This window comes from Pseudophryne corroboree, chromosome 7 (assembly GCF_028390025.1).
Source record: "Pseudophryne corroboree isolate aPseCor3 chromosome 7, aPseCor3.hap2, whole genome shotgun sequence".
In the NCBI taxonomy this organism is placed as follows: Eukaryota; Metazoa; Chordata; class Amphibia; order Anura; family Myobatrachidae; genus Pseudophryne; species Pseudophryne corroboree.
In genome coordinates this window covers 65,460,596-65,482,807 of record NC_086450.1, presented here as the reverse complement: position 1 = coordinate 65,482,807, position 22,212 = coordinate 65,460,596, and the positions used below count along the sequence as shown (strand labels likewise).

General features: G+C 47.2%; 1 protein-coding gene across 1 annotated transcript in view; it reads left to right on the top strand.

The window, feature by feature from the left end:
* Positions 1-2,079: 2,079 nt before the first annotated feature.
* The window catches only part of LOC134944577 (UDP-glucuronosyltransferase 1A1-like), a 43,991-nt gene continuing 23,858 nt past the window's right edge, over positions 2,080-22,212 (top strand). The window contains exon 1 of the mRNA XM_063933251.1: positions 2,080-3,007. Within this exon, the coding sequence (XP_063789321.1) occupies positions 2,150-3,007 (858 nt within the window). The 5' untranslated portion in view covers positions 2,080-2,149. The remainder of the gene's footprint in view (positions 3,008-22,212) is intronic.

The following is a 22,212-nucleotide window of genomic DNA, read 5'->3' as shown; positions in this document are numbered from 1 at the left end:
ACGTCCAAAGGGACTGGCCTGAGCTTCCTGTCCACTACCTGTTTGGAATATCTATTGTTCTAATAAAAGTGATTTTAGCTTTTATACATTTAATCATAATTATTTGTTGCAATGTCCTACAACTTAATAACAAGTATCAAATGAATCTACACATTAATCTGCTTGCTTTAATACCAAATATGACAGGTGTATTTGGTTTCGTTCAAATAGTACACATACATGACATTACTACATTATATAATTTTAAATCATCATGATGTCTGGCGCTTGATATTATTATAATTATGTACTGCATGAAATAAGTGTCAAATCCATCTCTGTGGCATGTCCGTGTAAATGCGTGTGTTACCATATATTGCCGTGCTCGCTGCGCGTATTTGCAAGTATAGCGACTCATATGTGTGTAGTTTGTATGTTCTTTTTATGTAATATTTTTGACTTCGACAGTGATTAGCATCGCTGCAGTAGGCGGCGAGGGGCGGTGATGTATTTTAATACTTCCCGCCCCTGGTTTTAATCAGCTAAAAAATCTATAAAATTCATAATTGCCCTGGTTTAAAGGGATAGTATGGTAAGCCTACATATAAACATACATGTAATGTTGCATGTAATATATGTGCTGGCTGACTTACCCCATGGATCGGCAGAAATGTGCGCTTCACAGCCGCCATAGCACCCAGGACTCAGCATTCAGCTTTTCTTCTCTTTCCTCTATAAGACTGTCCCCAGACTTCTGTGAAACTAGCCAATAGGGAGAAGTGTAGCCGAATGCTGAGTCCCGAGTGCAATGGCGTCTGTTAATTCCCTGGGTAAGGCTGCTCAAACCTCTGGTCATGAACTAGTTCACATCTATTGGAATTATAGATGTGCGGTTTGGTTCTCCAGAAATCCGAATCCACTCAAATTTTGTGGATCGAAACCGAACCAAAACCAAGTCTGGATCCCTCAAGGATCTGATCTGAACCGAGTCCCAGTTTGAATCTTCCTGCGGTTCGGAATTTGGATATTAAATCTGAATTTCAGGTTTTGGATTGCAAAAATTAGATGATCTTAGCTGTTTTTGTTGATTTTTATTTAATTTTATTGATTTGTACTAATGATCATTGATTTTTTTTTCATCGATTTTAAACTGAACCGAAATCCAAATCCGAACCAAAACACGTAAGGGTGGTTTTGCCAAAACTAACACCAAAACACAGTTATGAATTAGAACCAAAACCAAAACACAGGGGTCAGTGTGTAATTGAAACCTCTCCTACTTCTGTCAATGTCCACCAATAAGAATAATATAAGGTTCAACGAATTTCAGATTCCAGAATTTCAAGAAGTTCTTTACAGTGACTGATCAACTGGCAAAAATACGGTTCAGAGGAAACATGTTGTGTGAAAGCTAGTGATGTCCAAGCTCCTCATCTGTTATGCCTGATTCACAGGACTTTTCCTCACAAGCCTGATAGGAAGTGTTTGGAGCTCATCCCTAAGAGGGAAGTTAATGTCATGCACCATCTGGTAACTGTGGTTACCGGGTCCAGCGCTGCTGCTTTTCTCACTTTTGGGTTGTCCACTCTAGACTCTCTTCCTCTTCTTAGCTGTCATCCTGCATGTTATCAATATGGCAGGCCCATAACTCTTCCAGAGAGTCTTGCTTCTTTGTTATTGTTACCAGTACATGACCGTGCTGGTTCCTGACACTTCTATTCGTATTTACTGTTGGCATTAATCTGATTCCTATGTTCCTGACCCCAGCTAGTGCCCTGACTAATCAGTTGTCTCATCGTTTTGGTCATGGCTAATCTGCTCTACTGAGTACTGTTACTATCATACCAAGAGCCACCCGTGACCTCCAGACCCCGCTCAACAAAGCCAAAGCTTCCTTGTGAGGGTCCCTGGTGACAACCACAAGTGCGTTAGACTCCGCAACCCTGTTGTTGCTAGTTCAATCATAGTTGATAGTGTGAATCCATTAAATCTGACCCAGGATTGTGATGTAAGCCCTTTTTTTATATGTATGTATGGCAAGCATACAAACCAAACAGTAAGTTAATCAACAACCTTTTTTATGACAAAACTCCAAGCACATCTACCAGAAACAGCTAAATTATCCAGATTATTAGGGCAATATCATCTGAATGTCTGATCATCTGAAGAGATGGATCCTCCGATTTTCTCCTGTTCTGCTGTCCTCCTGGTCTTGTTAGGAATTCTAAGCCAAGCTGATGGGGGTAAGCTGCTCGTTGTCCCTATGGATGGCAGCCACTGGCTCAGTATGCGCCCTGTGGTAGAGAGACTGGCTCAGAATGGACACGAAGTGGTTGTAGTAATGCCTGAAAACAGTCTAGCTTTAAGTGGATCTAAGTCATACACTGTAAAGACCTTCACTGTTCCATTCAGCAGCCAAGAAGTAACTGCAAAATTACAGAAACTTGGGAGGGATCACTTCACTTTACCCTCTTATTTCCCATGGATTGCTATTAGAATGCTCAATGTCATGATGGAGACGTTTGATGTGTTTTACACAATGTGTGAGCGCCTTCTACTCAACCAGGAATTAATGGAGGAGCTTCGTCGTGAGAAGTTTGACGCTGTCTTCACTGATCCATTCTTACTGTGCGGGGTGATAGTAGCAGAACATCTTGAATTGCCAAACGTGAATTTCTTAAGGGGGGTTCCCTGTCTTTATGATATTGCAAGTGCCCAGTGTGACACCCCCTTCTCCTACGTGCCCAGAATATTTAGTATGAACTCTGACAAGATGAACTTTATTGAACGTACAAAGAACGTACTGGTCAAAATGCTGGAACCCTACTATTGTGGAATTGTTTATTTTCGATTTATACAGTTGGCATGTGACGTCCTGCAGAAAGAGGTTACGGCTGTGCAGCTCCTCAGCAGATCATCCGTCTGGCTCCTGAGATATGATTTTGTCTTTGAATATCCAAGACCAGTCATGCCGAACATGGTTTTTATTGGCGGTATCAATTGCAACCATAGAAAGCCTCTAACCAAAGTAAGATTCAATGACATGTTTGATATTGAGGAGCTGATTCTGAGTCGCACAGAGGCAAACGGCAAGTTTTTGCATAGAGCGCATGCGCAGATACGAATTTACACATCTTGGTGCATGTTCATCCTATAATGAGTCAGATCAACTTGTCTGGAGCTAGGAATAGGGCATTTTGAGGCAGGAATAGGGCGTTTCTGGGGGCGAACAGGGCATTGACAATGCAATCACACGTAATTACCCTGACTTATGGGAGTGTCATGGTAGTGACGTGGGTGTGTATCAAAAGATCCAGAAGGGGACAGCCAGGTCAGCACAGTGGGGGGCATATGGTAAGCATGGTGCGGCATAAATGGGCAATATGGGGGCATGGCGCGCAACTGCATCATTGCGGACCTGCCCCCTGGTATACAATGCATTGTAAAGCAGGAGGTGTGGCTATGATTACACAATTCAGCGCAAATAGTGTCATCGGATGTGAGGACCACCTACTTTATTTGGGAAGTGGGCGGTTGCGGGCAGATATGAACAGGCTCCGGGAATCTTGCATCCTCTTCCAGGTGGCTGGCAGCGCCACCCAAGATTCGGAAGCCTTCCTGGAGAGTAGGTAAGTATGGGATACTCACAACTCATTTTAGCATAAGGTAGTTAGTCAGGGTTCTGCGGCTGGCTGTAACTACAGGCACTTTCTGTGCGACTCAACATCAGCCCCTGAATATTGAAGATTACTGTACATAACTCATTGTACTAAGGGGGTAATTCAGAGTTGATCGCAGCAACAAATTTGTTAGCAGTTGGACAAAATCATGTGCACTACAGGGGGGCAGATATAGGGGGTCATTCCGAGTTGATCGCTAGCTAAAAATGTTCGCTGCGCAGCGATGATGCAAAAAAAAAAGGCACTTCTGCGCATGCGTATGCGGCGCAATTTGCACGCGCAACGTACTTTCACAACGGCCGGTGTAGTTTTGCACAGGGTCTAGCGATGCATTTCAGACGCACTGCTGACCGCAGAGTGATTGACAGGAAAGGGGCGTTTCTGGGTGTCAACTGACCGTTTTCAGGGAGTGTTCGAAAAAACGCAGGCGTGCCAGGAAAAACGCAGGCGTGGCTGGCCGAACGCAGGGCGTGTTTGTGTCAAATACGGAACTGAACAGTCTGAAGTGATTGCAAGCTAGGAGTAGGTCTGGAGCTACTCTGAATCTGCACAATTTTTTTTTGTAGTCGCTCTGCGATCCTTTCGTTTGCACATCTGCTAAGCTAAAATACACTCCCAGTGGGCGGCGGCTTAGCGTTTGCACGACTGCTAAAAACTGCTAGCGAGCGATCAACTCGGAATGACCCCTATAGAGAGAGAGTTAGATTTGGGTGGGGTGTGTTCAAACGGAAATCTAAATTGCAGTGTAAAAATAAAATAAAATAAAGTATTTACCCTGCACAGAAATAAAATAACCCACCCAAATCTAACTCTCTCTGCAAATGTTATATCTGCCCCACCTGCAGTGCACATGGTTTTGCCCAACTGCTAGCAAATTTGCTGCTGCAATCAACTCTCAATTACCGCCTAAATGCTGTAGAAAGAATGACAGAGCCGCAACATCACAGTATTTGTTTTAATAAAATTTCAGTTAGTTTATTGCTTTGCACAGTATATTTTATCTTAGCAGGGGACATTGTACAAATGTGCACTTTTAAAACTACTTGACTGAAAAAGAAAGTAACTCGGCCAATAATGGTTGCCATAATATTGCCCAATGGTTCAAGTTGCTGCGCTGCAATTTCTCTTTAGTAGCTTCCAGGCAGTACATTAGCAGTTATGTATTTTCTTGCACCATTAGGTGACTTTACTCACATTTTAGAAAAGTGTAACAGCATGTCAAACCACAATTAGTGGTTCTGATGAAGGACCATTAGGCCTGAAACGTGTTAGGATGGTGACATCATTGAACCTCTGTGGATTGACCGAAGGGACTTGCTAGCGTTTATCCAGAATTGTAATTACTGGTTTTGATACTAATGAGAATAAATAATGAGTGTGGAGCCATTGGATGTAGACAGTGCTGGATTACCAAACAGGCAGACTAGGCACCAGCCTATGGGCCCCACGCCTCTTAGGGCCCCCATGAAAAATAATATTGATTTGATATTGAAAGAAAATTACAATCAAGCTTTCTTAAATTGTTTCCAAAAGATAGAAAAAAATAATAAACTCAAAGAAACAAAAACTTTACATTAATTAATAATAATTTTTGTTTAATAACATCATGTGGTAATTTGTTTAATAAGATTAATAATTAACGTTTTTTTTGTAATAAAGTTGGTTTATTAAAATTGTTGGTTGGTAAAAACGTATTAGAAAATAATTTGCGAGGAGGGCCCGAGATTTTAACTTCCTGGGAGCCTCCACAGGGTTTAATCTGGCACTGCATGTGGAGCATACAGACCTTATATTGAGAAGAAGGAAAGAAAATCTTGGGGATTTACCCTGTATTCCAATTAACAGAATAACACCACTTTTAGACAGAAAAGTCTGAAAGTCCCGCAATTACCCAGCATTTCAATGTCGGGTCATTTTGCCGGGACCTGCCTGACCCCCCCACCCCTTTCACACAGACATGCAAATTACAGGGTCGAGAATTTTGACCCGGTAATTTGCAGATTAAAGTGGGTATTTTGTCAGTGTGAATGGGTCAACCCGAGTCGAAATTCCCAGGTCTCCGACCCTGGTAGATTCCAGGGTGAAAGTCCCGGGAATTTCAACCCGGGTCGACCCATTCACACAGAAAAAGGACCCGTGTGTTTCATGAAATTACCGGGTGGAGCTGCTTCACCCGGTAATGTCATTTTCTGTCTGAAAGGGGGTATAAGAGGCTTTACCCACAGAAGGGTGTTTTTCATTGAAGGATTTGGGCTCCACATTTTTCACTTTGATTTCACACCTTGGTGTAATGCTTTCACCTGTATATATGTAACCTCGGGTAGCGTCAGATTGGAACAATCATTTTTATATTTTGTATGTTCTCTGAGAGATTGGTGGAAGCTCCTTTTGTTTCCATCCTTGCTATTTTGCATATATTTTAGAGATCAACTTGCATGCAATAATTGCTATAGATTAGTCTAGCCCTGTGTAGCAGGGACGTGCAGTGGACTGGCCCACAGGGGTACAGGGGAAACCACCGGTGGGCCCCACTGCTGGGGGCCCATCTCCTGCTCTAGGGATCAGGTTCCAGACTGTGCACTTGAATGATACATTATACATATGTTACATTATACTGCACTATGGTGTATTTTCTACAGTGCATTGCTGTTATTAATCTGTTATTAATCTGGTACATTATCATGCATGCAGCAGCTGAATTTACTGTATATATTTATGAAGGGGCCCAGACGTTGCACTCTCTAATGGTTAGTCAAACCAATGAGGTGGCAGGCCACACCCCCTCTGCAGACTAGCCATACCCCTAAACATGGGCCCCTACCACTGCATTCCTCCGGTGGGCCCTACATGTCCCAGTTCGACACTGCTCTCCTGTCATTAATGATTAAAATAATACAAAGAAGATATTTATGACACATATTTTGTGTCATAAGTATCTCCTTTATATTAATCTAATTATTAATAGTAGTTGAAATGTGTTTGGGAGGCACCGAACGTGGTGCCTCCCGATGTGAATGGGACAGGGGCAGGAGCGGGGGGGCAAGCCATGGGCAGTAAAAGCCCATTGAAAATCTATTACAAAGCACCACCTACTAAAGTGCCGCTTTGATACAAGGACGTGCTTTCAACCCATGAAAGCATGCCCCTGTCAGTGAGGCCAGAGTGATTGGCCAGTGGATCCGTCACTGGGTGGGCGTGGCGGGACGCGGCAGAGGTGCGGTCGTCAGTGGCAGCGGAGGTGCGGGCGTCAGAGGCAGCGGAGGTGCGGGCGTCATTGGCGGCGGGGGTGATAGCCATAGGCAGGGATCTGAGATCCCTACCTGCCATTTTGCAGAGATTGGTAGCGGAGCTGTACCAGTTTCAAAAATGGCACCTCAGCTTCATTTTAGAAATTCAATATTGCCGCCGCGAGCCAATCATGGCTCGCCGCGTCATCGCCCCGCCCCCCTCTGGCTGACTTATATGTCAGCGCGAGGCAGCGACGTCAGTCCGACGGCGGAGTGAAGAGCTCCTGAAGTTAGAAGACGGCAGAAGTACTGGATGGGCGGCAGCTATGCTAAAGAGTTTAACAGCCGCAGCCCACCAGGTGAAGACGCCGGAATCCCTAGGGAGGCGGCGGCCATGCAAAAGAGCTTAAAGGCCACCGCCTCCCAGGTGAAGACGCCGAAAGCCCTGGGAAGGCGGCGGCCATGCAAAAGAGCTTAAAAGCCGCCGCCTCCCAGGTGAAGACGCTGGAGGAAGACGCCGGGAAGCCCTGGGAAGGCGGCGGCCATGCAAAAGAGCTTATAGGCCACCGCCCCAGGTGAAGACCGTGAATAATAAAAAACATTTTTTGTGGAGTTTTATTTTAATATTTTCGTAACAGGTGGATTACAGGTGCCAGCAGGCCCTTTATGTCCGGACATGCTGGCACTTGTGGTTCTCCAAGTGCTGGCATGCTGGGGCAGGCATGCTGGGACCTGTAGGCCACCTATAAAACAATGGGGGTCATTCCGACCTGATCGCACGCTGCAGTTTTTCGCAGCGGTGCAATCGGGTCTGAACTGCGCATGCGCCGCGACCGCACTGCGCATTCCCGTCGCTCCCTGGCGACAGCCGTCGCCAGGGAGCGAAAGAACTAATGAAGAAAGCAATCGCACCCGCGACCGCAAGAAGATTGACAGGAAGATGCCGGTCGGAGGCGTCAACTTACCGTTTTCAGGGAGTGTCCGTCCGAACGCAGGCGTGCCCAGCTGTTTTGAGGGAGGGATCCTGACGCCAGCTCCGTCCTGGATGATCGCAGCAGGTGAGTAAGTCCTGAGCTGTGCAGAAACTGCACAAACTTTTGTTAGTGCAGCTCTCTGCACAAGCGAGCGCAGACCTGCACAGCGATTCCCCCCTCCCCTGTATGCGGCGACTACCTGATCGCAGCAGTGCTAAAAGTAGCCTGCTAGCGATCAGGTCGGAATGAGGGCCAATATTAGCATACAATGAATCCCGCATCCACCGCCACCAAGGGTGTGGGGCATACACTGGACTATCAGCCCACTGCTGGTTGTTGCTCGGGAGGGGGGACCCCATTTTTATTTTTTGGGGGCACCACTTTCTGAGGAATTCCAACCCTGGGCTGACTGGCTTGGGGGGTTGTTTAATGTTATGGCAGTGGGACCCCACACTGAGTGTCTCCCCTGCTGTGGCATTACCCCCCTGGCTGGATCAGCTTAGTGCTGGTTTTAGTGATGCATGGGGGACTACATTTTATTTATTTTTTCATATGGGGGGGAAGGAGTTTGGTTAGCTGCCAGTGCCTCCCCAGCCACTGACCTCACCGCACGTCACTGCTGTGTAGGTCATAGTTGCGGGCGGGTTTGTGCGTGTGGAGCAGTCAAGTGGGGGTCGTGATGGCATAATTGTGTCATTGTAGCCCCATCCGTGCTCTATAATGTTGTGATTGACGGCAATATGAAGTGTGTGTGTGTGTGTGTGGCGGGGGGGGGGGGGGGGGGGGGGGAATTAGACTGTAAGAAAAAAACAGAAAGGAAAGAAAGCTTCCTATTGGTGCACTACTTGTCAAAGTGAAGTCTAAAATCATAACAACTTATTCAAAAACATGGTAGGGCGATAATGTGCCCTGGGTAGGTCCCACCCCCTGCTCACTTCATGATGTAATCATGACGAGGGGAACAGGCTGCTGCTGGGACCAGGAGACTGAGCTCCTAGTGCATTCTAAGTACCGCGGAACGGCTCTCTGGGACAACAGGACAGTGACCAAAAATCGAGACTATCTCACTGAAATTGGGGGATCGGTATGGGATCCCGGCGTACGGGATGCCAGCTGTCACTATATCGACAGCAGCATTGCGGACGCCAGAATGCCGACAGCAGGGTGAGCGCATCGAGGCCCCTTGTGGGCTCGCTGCACTCGCTACGCTGTGGAGGGACACCCACAGAGGGATAATCACCTGCTTGCCAGTATTCCGATGGCAGTATTGTACCTCTATCGGGATTATGGCGTCGGTATTGCGAACACCAGGATCCCGACGGGCGGTATTTTAAATGCATACCCTGCATGGGCCGGGGGCTGAAAATGATGAAGGGACTATTGTGAGCAGTGGAGGAGGTGTGAACAGTGCTCTGTGGGTATAGCCCGTGCCTATGTGGGTGTGGCCAGCAGGCCTGGCGACAGGGGGGGGTCAAAGTGCACGCCCATCATGGATTTAAATAATGGATCATGGATTTAAATAATTACATACAGTAGATCGTGGCATTGTGACGCCCGCGCCCTGCCCGCTGTGTAGTTAAAACTTCCTAATAGCATTTTTTTGTTCAGTGGCCCCCCTGTGGTAACTACCCAATGCCCCCACCCCAAGCCTCAGGTCAGCTGTCTGGAACTCCGGCAGCCAGTCCCCGTGTGCAATGACGTTGCGATGCTGCGTCCTCCTCCCCTCCTCTACTCCCCGCCTGCCCTATCTCTACTGTAAGGAGCAGCCAAGCAGGAGCGGGACTGCAGCTAGAAAGACTGCCAGCTCAGCACGCAGACACACTCAGACAGGCGGGCAGCTTGTTGTGGTGACTTGGAGCCTGGTCTGGATAGCGGCGTGGTGGCTGTGTGTGTTGATGGTAAGTGTGTGCATTCGGCTCTCCAGGAGTTTGGGGCTTTGGGTTTGGTTTGGGCACATGTCCATGTCATGGATGCATGCATGACAGATCAGAGAAGAATGTCTGTGGTGAAATATTCTGCCATCGATGACTGGAACATCACGACCATCACAAACTTACATTTTCCTAGTGGCTGCTCCTCTCTGCAGCCACTGGTTTACACAGGGAAGGTAAACCTTGTCTGGAGCCAAAGGGTGGGTGGTGCCTCAGGGCTGCCCTATCAGCAGTGATGGCAGCACGGCAGAGGCAGGCACTGGGGAACGTAATAGGAAGCAGAGGGGCCGGAAGGTCTTCCTGAGCGTGGCAGCTGCTGTACAGTGGGTGTTTCTAGCTGGTCGCATCAGATGTGACCATAGGGGTAATTCAGATCTGATCACCGGGCAGCGATTTTTGCTGTCCTGCGTTCAGATAGTCGCCGCCTACAGGGGGAGTGTTTTTTCGCTGTGCTGGTGTGCGAACGCATGTGTAGCAGCGCTGCACAAACTGATTTTGTGCAGTCTCTGCGCAGCCCAGGACTTACTCCCCTGCTGCGATCACATCAGCCTGTTCGGGACCGGATTTGATGTCAGACACCCGCCCTGCAAACGCATGGACGCGCCTGTGTTTTTCCGGACACTCCCTGAAAACGGTCAGTTGCCACCCACAAATGCCCTCTTCCTGTCAATCTCCTTGCGAACGCCCGTGCGAATGGACTCTTCGCACAATCCCGTCACTGACCGACGATCGCGTTGCTTAGGCATGCGCAGTTCGGATCTGATCGCCCGCAGGGATTAGATCTGAATTACCCCTAATGTCAGGGAAAGCTTAGCCTGTGTGGCTGCATATGACCATGACAGGCAAGTAGGTAAACAAAAGTAAATAATGATAAGATAAATAATGGGTACATTCCACATGTAATAATAATACTTTGGAGCTCACATTTATAGTACTGACATTGGTGGATTTCCCATTAGGCACGTGCCTAGGGTTGGCACTTGTTGGCGGGGCGGCACTTGGATGCTTGTTTTAATATTATACTGAAATTTACCAGTAGCTGCAAAATATTTCAACTCTACTATAACCAAACGACATCTTGAATGGAGAGTAAATGGGTAGGACTGCCCCAGTAAACTGACCTACTTAGTAAATATGCATACATAAGTAAAAATAAAGCTAAATGTCATAGTTCATTAATTTTTTTATTATTATATTAAATTGGCAATCATCAAATTAGAGCTTATAAACCAATCAATGAAAATAATACATTTAGGCAGAGGGGGACAGCCGTTACTGTTGTGTTTAGGGGCGCCATGAGCCCCAAATCCGCCCCTGATTATTGAGGGTGATCTAACGTTGCTCAGACAGAAATATACCCTCCTAAATTCTCCATTATTATTTATTATGCTCCGGCACCTATTTATCAATTAATATTTGTGGGATATCCCCCCAAAAAACCCACCTGTTTTCAGGGGATACCTGCAAATACTAAGTATCCCCCGAATGTATGCCCCGCATATTGGATGTAGCTGCTGCGATCCCCCCATTTTTGAATGCAAAGACAGCGTATAAACCCAGGGTCTGATTAAGCCTTTGGGAGGGGCCCGGGACATTTAAGACAGAGGGGCCCTGCCCCCACTCCTTCAGTCCTCCACATCTTGTCAGTCCAGCAATCTCTGTCATCCTATCCTCCCCCACTATGGGACTGTACAGCGCAAATGCAGCAGTGTGCTCTTGGGAGGGGGTGTATATTAGATTGTGTATATTACATTTAAACCAATGGTGTATATTAGATGTAAACTAATAGTTACTAATATAATTGTTAAAAAATGTCTTAAACTTGCGCTCAGATAACCAGAAGCAATTTGTTAGTGGACTCCCATAAAACAATTACAACAAAACAAAAACCAATTGCACTTAGTATATAGCCTAAAACATGCTTGTATTCAATTTTTTCATTCCATGTATGTTCCAAGAGAATTTTCTCCACGGTGCAGGTTTTTTTGTTGTTTGACACCTGTAAGTATACCCTCACACCAAGAAATCACCTGAAAAGAAATGGTCAAATGGCCTAATTAGATATGATACCAAGACTTTTTATTAAAAGGATTGCATATACAATTAAAATTACCTCACAATACAGCTCAGGAAATCCGTCAGTCTCAACAGTTGCAGCAATCACCTTCACCTTTGCAGGTGTGAGCTCAAGAAGGTGTAGTGGTGAACTAGACAGAAGACCGTAACCGATTTGACCCAAGGCGTTTCGTCAAGATGACTTCTTCAGGGGTTTGTATATGGTATCACTACAAGATAAGACGGGTGATCAGATGATACTTTGGAAAAAATATATTAGAGAAAAAAATATGTATTTTTATATTTATATAGAGGAGGATAATACATACCAAGGGAAAAAAACCTTCACAAATGAAGGCATCCATATTCAATGTATGTGTTAAAATTGATTGAGTCAATTGATCCACCCAAAATTGGTTATAGGGCAATGGAACCTATAAATATTATTTTTATATTAATATTATTAATATTAAGGCACATTTTACTGGGAGCTGTCAGATACGGTGTCCTTTATGGCAATTGATACATACCAAGCAACATAGAGCTTTCTCACATAAGTATTCGGCTCTTTATGCTGAGCCTGATTGTGGTTTCTGTATAAACATCTTTTCTGGACAGGGTCCTTATTAGTGATGAGCGGGTTCGGTTCCTCGGAATCCAAACCCCCCCGAACTTCACCCATTTTACACGGTTACGAGGCAGATTCGAACGTCATCATCCCGCTGTCGGATTCTCGCGAGATTCGTATTCTATATAAGGAGCTGAGCGTCGCCGCCATTTTTCACTCGTGCATTGGAGATGATAGTGAGTGGACGTGGCTGGCGTTCTCTCAGTTTCTGTGTTCAGTGTGCTGCAAATATCTGTGCTCAGTGTGCTGCAAATATCTGTGCTCAGTGTGCTGCAAATATCTACGTTCTCTGCTTGAAAAACGCTCCATATCTGTGCTCAGTGTGCTGCAAATATCTGTGCTCAGTGTGTTTTATTGTGAGGACTGGGGACCACCAGTATTATATAGTAGGAGGACAGTGCAGAGTTTTGCTGACCAGTGACCACCAGTATTATACGTTCTCTGCCTGAAAAACGCTCCATATCTGTGCTGCATTGTAGTATATAGTAGGAGGACAGTGCAGAATTTTGCTGACCAGTGACCACCAGTATTATATCAGTACAGTACAGTAGTCCACTGCTCTACCTACCTCTGTGTCGTCAAGTATACTATCCATCCATACCTGTGGTGCATTTAAGTTTTGCGCAGTATATATATAGTAGGAGGACAGTGCATAATTTTGCTGACCACCAGTATATAATATATAGCAGTACGGTACAGTAGTCCACTGCTCTACCTACCTCTGTGTCGTCAAGTATACTATCCATCCATACCTGTGGTGCATTTAAGTTTTGCGCAGTATATATATAGTAGGAGGACAGTGCATAATTTTGCTGACCACCAGTATATAATATATAGCAGTACGGTACAGTAGGCCACTGCTCTACCTACCTCTGTGTTGTCAAGTATACTATCCCATCCATACCTGTGGTGCATTTAATTATTTTGCGCAGTATATATATAGTAGGAGGACAGTGCATAATTTTGCTGACCACCAGTATATAATATATAGCCGTACGGTGCAGTAGGCCACTGCTCTACCTGCCTCTGTGTCGTCAAGTATACTATCCATCCATACCTGTGGTGCATTTAAGTTTTTGTGCACAGGATATATATAGTAGTAGGACAGTGCATAATTTTGCTGACCACCTGTATAAAATATGTAGCCGTACGGTACAGTAGGCCACTGCTCTACCTACCTCTGTGTCGTCAAGTATACTATCCCATCCATACCTGTGGTGCATTTAAGTTTTGCGCAGTATATATATAGTAGGAGGACAGTGCATAATTTTGCTGACCACCAGTATATAATATATAGCAGTACGGTACAGTAGGCCACTGCTCTATCTACCTCTGTGTCGTCAAGTATACTATCCATCCATACCTGTGGTGCATTTAAGTTGTGCGCAGTATATATAGTAGTAGGCCATTGCTATTGATATATTACTGGCATATAATTCCACACATTAAAAAATGGAGAACAAAAATGTGGAGGGTAAAATAGGGAAAGATCAAGATCCACTTCCACCTCGTGCTGAAGCTGCTGCCACTAGTCATGGCCGAGACGATGAAATGCCATCAACGTCGTCTGCCAAGGCCGATGCCCAATGTCATAGTAGAGAGCATGTAAAATCCAAAAAACTAAAGTTCAGTAAAATGACCCAAAAATCTAAATTAAAAGCGTCTGAGGAGAAGCGTAAACTTGCCAATATGCCATTTACGACACGGAGTGGCAAGGAACGGCTAAGGCCCTGGCCTATGTTCATGGCTAGTGGTTCAGCTTCACATGAGGATGGAAGCACTCATTCTCCCGCTAGAAAAATGAAAAGACTTAAGCTGGCAAAAGCACAGCAAAGAACTGTGCGTTCTTCTAAATCACAAATCCCCAAGGAGAGTCCAATTGTGTCAGTTGCGATGCCTGACCTTCCCAACACTGGACGGGAAGAGGTGGCGCCTTCCACCATTTGCACGCCCCCTGCAAGTGCTGGAAGGAGCACCCGCAGTCCAGTTCCTGATAGTCAAATTAAAGATGTCACTGTTGAAGTACACCAGGATGAGGATATGGGTGTTGCTGGCGCTGAGGAGGAAATTGACAAGGAGGATTCTGATGGTGAGGTGGTTTGTTTAAGTCAGGCACCCAGGGAGACACCTGTTGTCCGTGGGACGAATATGGCCATTGACATGCCTGGTCAAATTACAAAAAAAATCACCTCTTCGGTGTGGAATTATTTTAACAGAAATGCGGACAACAGGTGTCAAGCCATGTGTCGCCTTTGTCAAGCTGTAATAAGTAGGGGTAAGGACGTTAACCACCTCGGAACATCCTCCCTTATACGTCACCTGGACCGCATTCATCAGAAGTCATTGACAAGTTCAAAAACTTTAGGTGACAGCGGAAGCAGTCCACTGCCAACTAAATCCCTTCCTCTTGTAACCAAGCTCCTGCAAACCACACCACCAACTCCCTCAGTGTAAATTTCCTACTTACACAGGAAAGCCAATAGTCCTGCAGGCCATGTCACTGGCAAGTCTGACGAGTCCTCTCCTGCCTGGGATTCCTCCGATGCATCCTTGAGTGTAACGCCTACTGCTGCTGGCGCTGCTGTTGTTGCTGCTGGGAGTCGATCGTCATCCCAGAGGGGAAGTCGGAAGACCACTTGTACTACTTCCAGTAAGCAATTGACTGTCCAACAGTCCTTTGCGAGGAAGATGAAATATCACAGCAGTCATCCTGCTGCAAAGCGGATAACTCAGGCCTTGGCAGCCTGGGTGGTGTCAAACGTGTTTCCGGTATCCACCGTTAATTCACAGGAAACTAGAGAATTGCTTGAGGTACTGTGTCCCCGGTACCAAATACCATCTAGGTTCCATTTCTCTAGGCAGGCGATACCGAGAATGTACACAGACCTCAGAAAAAGAGTCACCAGTGTCTTAAAAAATGCAGTTGTACCCAATGTCTACTTAACCACGGACATGTGGACAAGTGGAGCAGGGCAGACTAAGGAATATATGACTGTGACAGCCCACTGGGTAGATGTATTGCCTCCCGCAGCAAGAACAGCAGCGGCGGCACCAGTAGCAGCATATCGCAAACGCCAACACGTTCCTAGGCAGGCTACGCTTTGTATCACCGCTTTCCAGAAGAGGCACACAGCTGACAACCTCTTACGGAAACTGAGGAACATCATTGCTGATTGGCTTACCCCAATTGGACTCTCCTGGGGATTTGTGACATCAGACAATGCCACCAATATTGTGCGTGCATTACATGTGGGCAAATTCCAGCACGTCCCATGTTTAGCACATACATTGAATTTGGTGGTGCAGAATTATTTAAAAAACGACAGGGGCTTGCAAGAGATGCTGTCGGCGGCCCGAAGAATTGCGGGCCACTTTCGGCATTCAGCCACCGCGTGCCGAAGACTGGAGCACCAGCAAACACTCCTGAACCTGCCCCGCCATCATCTGAAGCAAGAGGTGGTAACGAGGTGGAATTCAACCCTCTATATGCTTCAGAGGATGGAGGAGCAGCAAAAGGCCATTCAAGCCTATACAGCTACCTACGATATAGGCAAAGGAGTGGGAATGCACCTGACTCAAGCGCAGTGGAGAATGATTTCAACGTTGTGCAAGGTTCTGCAACCCTTTGAACTTGCCACACATGAAGTCAGTTCAGACACTGCCAGCCTGAGTCAGGTCATTCCCCTCATCAGGCTTTTGCAGAAGAAGCTGGAGAGATTGAAGAATGAGCTAAAACAGAGCGATTCCGCTAGGCATGTGGGACTTGTGGATGGAGCCCTTAATTCGCTTAACCAGGATTCATGGGTGGTCAATCTGTTTAAATCAGAGCACTACATTTTGGCCACCGTGCTCGATCCTAGATTTAAAACCTACATTGTATCTCTCTTTCTGGCAGACACAAGTCTGCAGAGGTTCAAAGACCTGCTGGTGAGAAAATTGTCAAATCAAGCGGAACGTGACCCGTCAACAGCTCCTCCTTCACATTCTCCCGCAACTGGGGCTGCGAGAAAAAGGCTAAGAATTCCGAGCCCACCCGCTGGCGGTGATGCAGGGCAGTCTGGAGCGAGTGCTGACATCTGGTCCGGACTGCAGGACCTGCCAACGATTACTGACATGTCGTCTACTGTCACTGCATATGATTGTCACCATTGAAAGAATGGTGGAGGATTATATGAGTGACCGCATCCAAGTAGGCACGTCAGACAGTCCGTACGTATACCGGCAGGAAAAAGAGGCAATTTGGAGGCCCTTGCAGAAACTGGCTTTATTTTACCTAAGTTGCCCCCCCTCCATTGTGTACTCCGAAAGAGTGCTTAGTGCAGCCGCTCACCTTGTCAGCAATCGGCGTACGAGGTTACTTCCAGAAAATGTGGAGAAGATGATGTTCATCAAAAATGAATTATAATCAATTCCTCCGTGGAGACATTCACCAGCAATTGCCTCCAGAAAGTACACAGGGACCTGAGATGGTGGATTCCAGTGGGGACGAATTAATAATCTGTGAGGAGGGGGATGTACACAGTGAAAGGGGTGAGGAATCGGAGGATGAGGAGGAGGTGGACATCTTGCCTCTGTAGAGTCAGTTTGTGCAAGGAGAGATTGATTGCTTCTTTTTTGGTGGGGGCCCAAACCAACCAGTCATTTCAGTCACAGTCGTGTGGCAGACCCTGTCGCTGAAATGATGGGTTTGTTAAAGTGTGCATGTCCTGTTTATACAACATAAGGGTGGGTGGGAGGGCCCAAGGACAATTCCATCTTGCACTACTTTTTTCTTTCATTTTTCTTTGCATCATGTGCTGTTTGGGGACTATTTTTTTAAGTGCCATCCTGTCTGACACTGCAGTGCCACTCCTAGATGGGCCAGGTGTTTGTGTCAGCCACTTGGGTCGCTTAGCTTAGCCATCCAGTGACCTTGGTGCACCTCTTTTTTTTTTTTGCATCATGTGCTGTTTGTGGACTATTTTCTGAAGTGCCATCCTGTCTGACACTGCAGTGCCACTCCTAGATGGGCCAGGTGTTTGTGTCGGCCACTTGGGTCGCTTAGCTTAGCCATCCAGCGACCTTGGTGCACCTCTTTTTTTTCTTTGCATCATGTGCTGTTTGGGGACTATTTTTTTGAAGTGCCATCCTGTCTGACACTGCAGTGCCACTCCTAGATGGGCCAGGTGTTTGTGTCGCCCACTTGGGTCGCTTAGCTTAGTCACACAGCTACCTCATTGCACCTCTTTTTTTCATTGCATCATGTGCTGTTTGGGGACTATTTTTTTAAAGTGTCATCCTGTCTGACACTGCAGTGCCACTCCTAGATGGGCCAGGTGTTTGTGTCGGCCACTTGGGTCGCTTAGCTTAGTCACACAGCTACCTCATTGCGCCTCTTTTTTTCTTTGCATCATGTGCTGTTTGGGGACAATTTTTTTAATCTGCCATCCTGTCTGACACTCAGGGCCGGATTAAGGGGGGGTTCCTGGGGGTAAGTACCCCGGGCCCCCCTGTCTAAAAGGGCCCCATGTCAGCCACCACAGGTCAGATCTTCCGAATGAGCTGCAGCGCTTCCGGATCCTCGCGGCACTGGCAGGCAAAATCGTAGCCGCCAGTGCTGCATAGAAGAAAGGACAGGGCAGCTGAGCGCAGCAGGAGGCGGAGGAAGTGGCCAGCCTGCTGCACTTATAGCTGCTGTTCCCATCCCTGCCGGAGCTCCGCCGGGCGCCCACGTGCGATGTGCCCGGCACTCGTCCCTGCTGCCGCCAGGCTCCCACATGGGGTGCACCCGGTTCCTGCCGCCGCTGGAGCCACTCAGTGCGCCCACTGGTAGGCTTTATTGTTGAATCCAAATCAAATATGTCACTATCCCAAAGTACACCCCCCTCTCACCCTGCATCCTCACCCACCCTGCACACCCCTCTATCACCCTGTGTCCTCTCCCACCCTGCACCCCCCCCTCTCACCCTGCAACCTCACCCACCCTTCACACCCCCCTCTCACCCTGAGTCCTCTCTAACCCTACACACTCCTCTCTCACACTGTGTCCCCTTTCACCTTGCACACCCCCCTCTCATCCTGCGTCCAGGGCCATCTTTTCGTATGGGCTCAATGGGCTCTTGCCCAAGGGCCCCAGGAGTATAAGGGCCCTAGGCTGATAGCTGAGGGTCTCCTATTTCCAGGTGTACCAGGTTTATGAAAATTGGCCTTGGGGAACCAGAGATATCTGACTTCAAAGCAGTGGTCCCCATCCGAGCCTGTTAGTTTATCTTCCCAGCAAGATATCTTGGGTTCTGTCTGACTTAGAGTTTTTCTTAACGTATATTTCAAAAGCTGTGACTCTCCCCTTTTGGTGGACACTGGCAGCTTGTCTCTACTGTGCCCAGAACCAGAGATATCAGCCTTCAAGCAGCTGGTCCCTGCTCCAGCTCCACATGCCTGGTATGCAGTTTTATATTTTCATTAGGGATTGCTCTGGCTCCTGAACTCTGATCCCCAAGTTCCCAGTACCTCCTGACAGGTGGGACTCTCTAGTATTTTACCCCATTAAATGCTAAGAAATCTATTTCCAGGAACTGGAGATATCTGCAGTCAAGCAACCTGCCCTCCCACCAGAAAATGATGAATATTAAGCCCACTCCACTATCCACTCCTCCCCTACGTATTAAACACCCCCTAACACCCTGAAAGTCATGTATCAGGGATTCTTCATTCAGCCCAATGACCCCTTCTACAGTTTAGTGTTCTCCCTCCCACCCCATCTGTGCAGTAAAGGAGTTATTAGCATAAATTGCCTTCCTACCTCTATGTCTGTCTGTTTTTACCCAGTTTTGTTCTATTACTGTTGTTCTAATTGTAAAGCGCAACGGAATATGCTGCACTATATAAGAAACTGTTAATAAATAAATAATAAATAAATAAATTACTGCACCAGGTCCTACATGCTAAGCGGAAGATAGAACACCCTCTACCGCCCGCAGGACATCAAATCTGCCGCTGATAGCACCTGCCGCTCCTACCGCTGGAGGATTGGTAGGGGCCCACGTGCATTGCTGTGCCCAGGGGCCTACACTGCTGTTAAGACGGCCCTGCTTGCAACCTCTCCCACCCTGCACACCCCTCTATCACCCTGTGTCCTTTCCCACCCTGCACACACCCCCTCTCACCTTGCGTCCTCTCCCACCCTGCACAGCACAACCCCCTCTCACCCTGCGTCCTTTCCCATCCTGCACACCCCCCTCTCACCCTGCGTCCTCTCCCACCCTGCACACCCCCTCTCACCCTGCGTCCTTTCCCAACCTGCACACCCTCCTCTCACCCTGCGTCCTCTCTCACCCTGTGTCCTCTCCCAACCTGCACACCCCCTTCTCACCCTGCGTCCTCTCCCAACCTACACACACCCCTCTCACACTGCGTCCTCTCACCCTGCACACCTCCGGCTCACCTGGTGCCCCTCTCCCATACTGTGTCCCTGTCTTCCTCTTTCCCTCTCCCCAATATGTCCTATTCACAACCTGCATCCCCCCTCTCACCTGGTGCCCCTCTCCCACCCTGCAACCCTCTCCCATCCAGTGTCCCTATCTCCAATATATCCCTCTCCCACCCAGCATCCCCCCCTTCCTCTGTCCCTCTCCTTATTATGTCCTCCTCCCACCCACTGCTCCCGTCCTCCTCAGTCTTTCCTCCTTCTCATCCAGTCCTATAGGACACGCCCCTTTTTCAGCGCGCATGCCTTTGACGTGCACATCTGTGACGTGCGCAACAGTACATCCCGGAGTGGACATTATACCCCTTTAAATTTTCCATACCCTCACTTCAAAATTCCCACTTCGACCGCTCTCTCTCTCTCTCTCTCTCTCTCTCTATATATATATATATATATATATACACAATTTATCTGCCTGCCTATTTATTAGGGGCCCCATTGCCTGAAGTGCCCCGGGCCCCCTATAGCCTTAATCCGGCTCTGCTGACACTACAGTGCCACTCCTAGATGGGCCCGGTGTTTGTGTCGGCCACTAGGGTCGCTAATCTTACTCACACAGTCAGCTACCTCATTGCGCCTCTTTTTTTCTTTGCGTCATGTGCTGTTTGGGGAGGGTTTTTTGGAAGGGACATCCTGCGTGACACTGCAGTGCCACTCCTAGATGGGCCAGGTGTTTGTGTCGGCCACTAGGGTCGCTTATCTTACTCACACAGCTACCTCATTGCGCCTCTTTTTTTCTTTGCGTCATGTGCTGTTTGGGGAGTGTTTTTTGGAAGGGCCATCCTGCGTGACACTGCAGTGCCACTCCTAGATGGGCCAGGTGTTTGTGTCGGCCACTTGGGTCGCTTAGCTTAGTCATCCAGCGACCTCGGTGCAAATTTTAGGACTAAAAATAATATTGTGAGGTGTGAGGTGTTCAGAATAGACTGAAAATGAGTGGAAATTATGGTTATTGAGGTTAATAATACTATGGGATCAAAATGACCCCCAAATTCTATGATTTTAGCTGGTTTTGAGGGTTTTTTGTAAAAAAACACCCGAATCCAAAACACACCCGAATCCGACAAAAACATTTCAGGGAGGTTTTGCCAAAACACGTCCGAATCCAAAACACGGCCGCGGAACCGAATCCAAAACCAATACACAAAACCCGAAAAATGTCCGGTGCACATCACTAGTCCTTATATTGAGTCCTAAAAAGCATTCAACAATTTTTTCTTATTTACAAATATCAAACAAATTTAATACAAATAATCACAACATCTGACCATACATAATTCATATACAATCAATAATAGTGTATTATTAATAAATTACTGAAAGTGTTAATGTGCATATAAACACCAAATATTTGTTTATAGTGGCAATTTCGCATACAATGGCCGTGTCCATAGCGTCTGTGCATGTGCACCGCCTATAGTGCGCGTATGCGACCTTTCACCATGCGATCACATCCCAGAAGGATACAATCCCATAGTGGCCCTCATTCCGAGTTGTTTGCTCGTTATTTTTTTTCGCTACGGATCGATTAGTCGCAAACTGCGCATGCGCAATGTTCGCAGTGCGCCTGCACCAAGTAAATTTGCACAAAAGTTTGTTATTTTACTCACGGCGTAACAAGGTTTTTTCATCGTTCTGCTGATCGTAGTGTGATTGACAGGAAGTGGGTGTTTCTGGACGGAAACTGACCGTTTTCTGGGAGTGTGCTAAAAAACGCAGGCGTGTCAGGGAAAAACGCGGGAGTGTCTGGAGAAATGGGTGAGTGGCTGGGCGAACGCTGGGTGTGTTTGTGACGTCAAACCAGGAACGAAACTCACTGAACTGATCGCAGTGTAGGAGTAAGTCTCGAGCTACTCAGAAACTGCTAAGAAATTTCTATTCCCAATTCTGCTAATCTTTCGTTCACAATTCTGCTAAGCTAAGATTCACTGGCTTAGCGTGTGCAAAGCTGCTAAAAGCAGCTAGCGAGCGAACAACTCGGAATGAGGGCCAGTGATCGAAAGACGATGGGCATCGGGGGGCGGCGACGTGGTGTTGGGGGGAGGAGTATAGGAAATAGCCGATGATGTCGCATGCGTTTCCTGCGATAGGAAACATGGCAACAGGACCCCTGCCTATGCATCCAGCCTGCACAGGCAGGGGTCCACCTCTATTCAAAGCATTCGCAATTGATTGCAATCACATAGTGGTGCAGCGCCATACATGCTTGGTGGCCTTGCCCTGTGCTGGGTGGCTCCCAGCATATGAGTAGGTTGCAAAATCTGCACCCAACT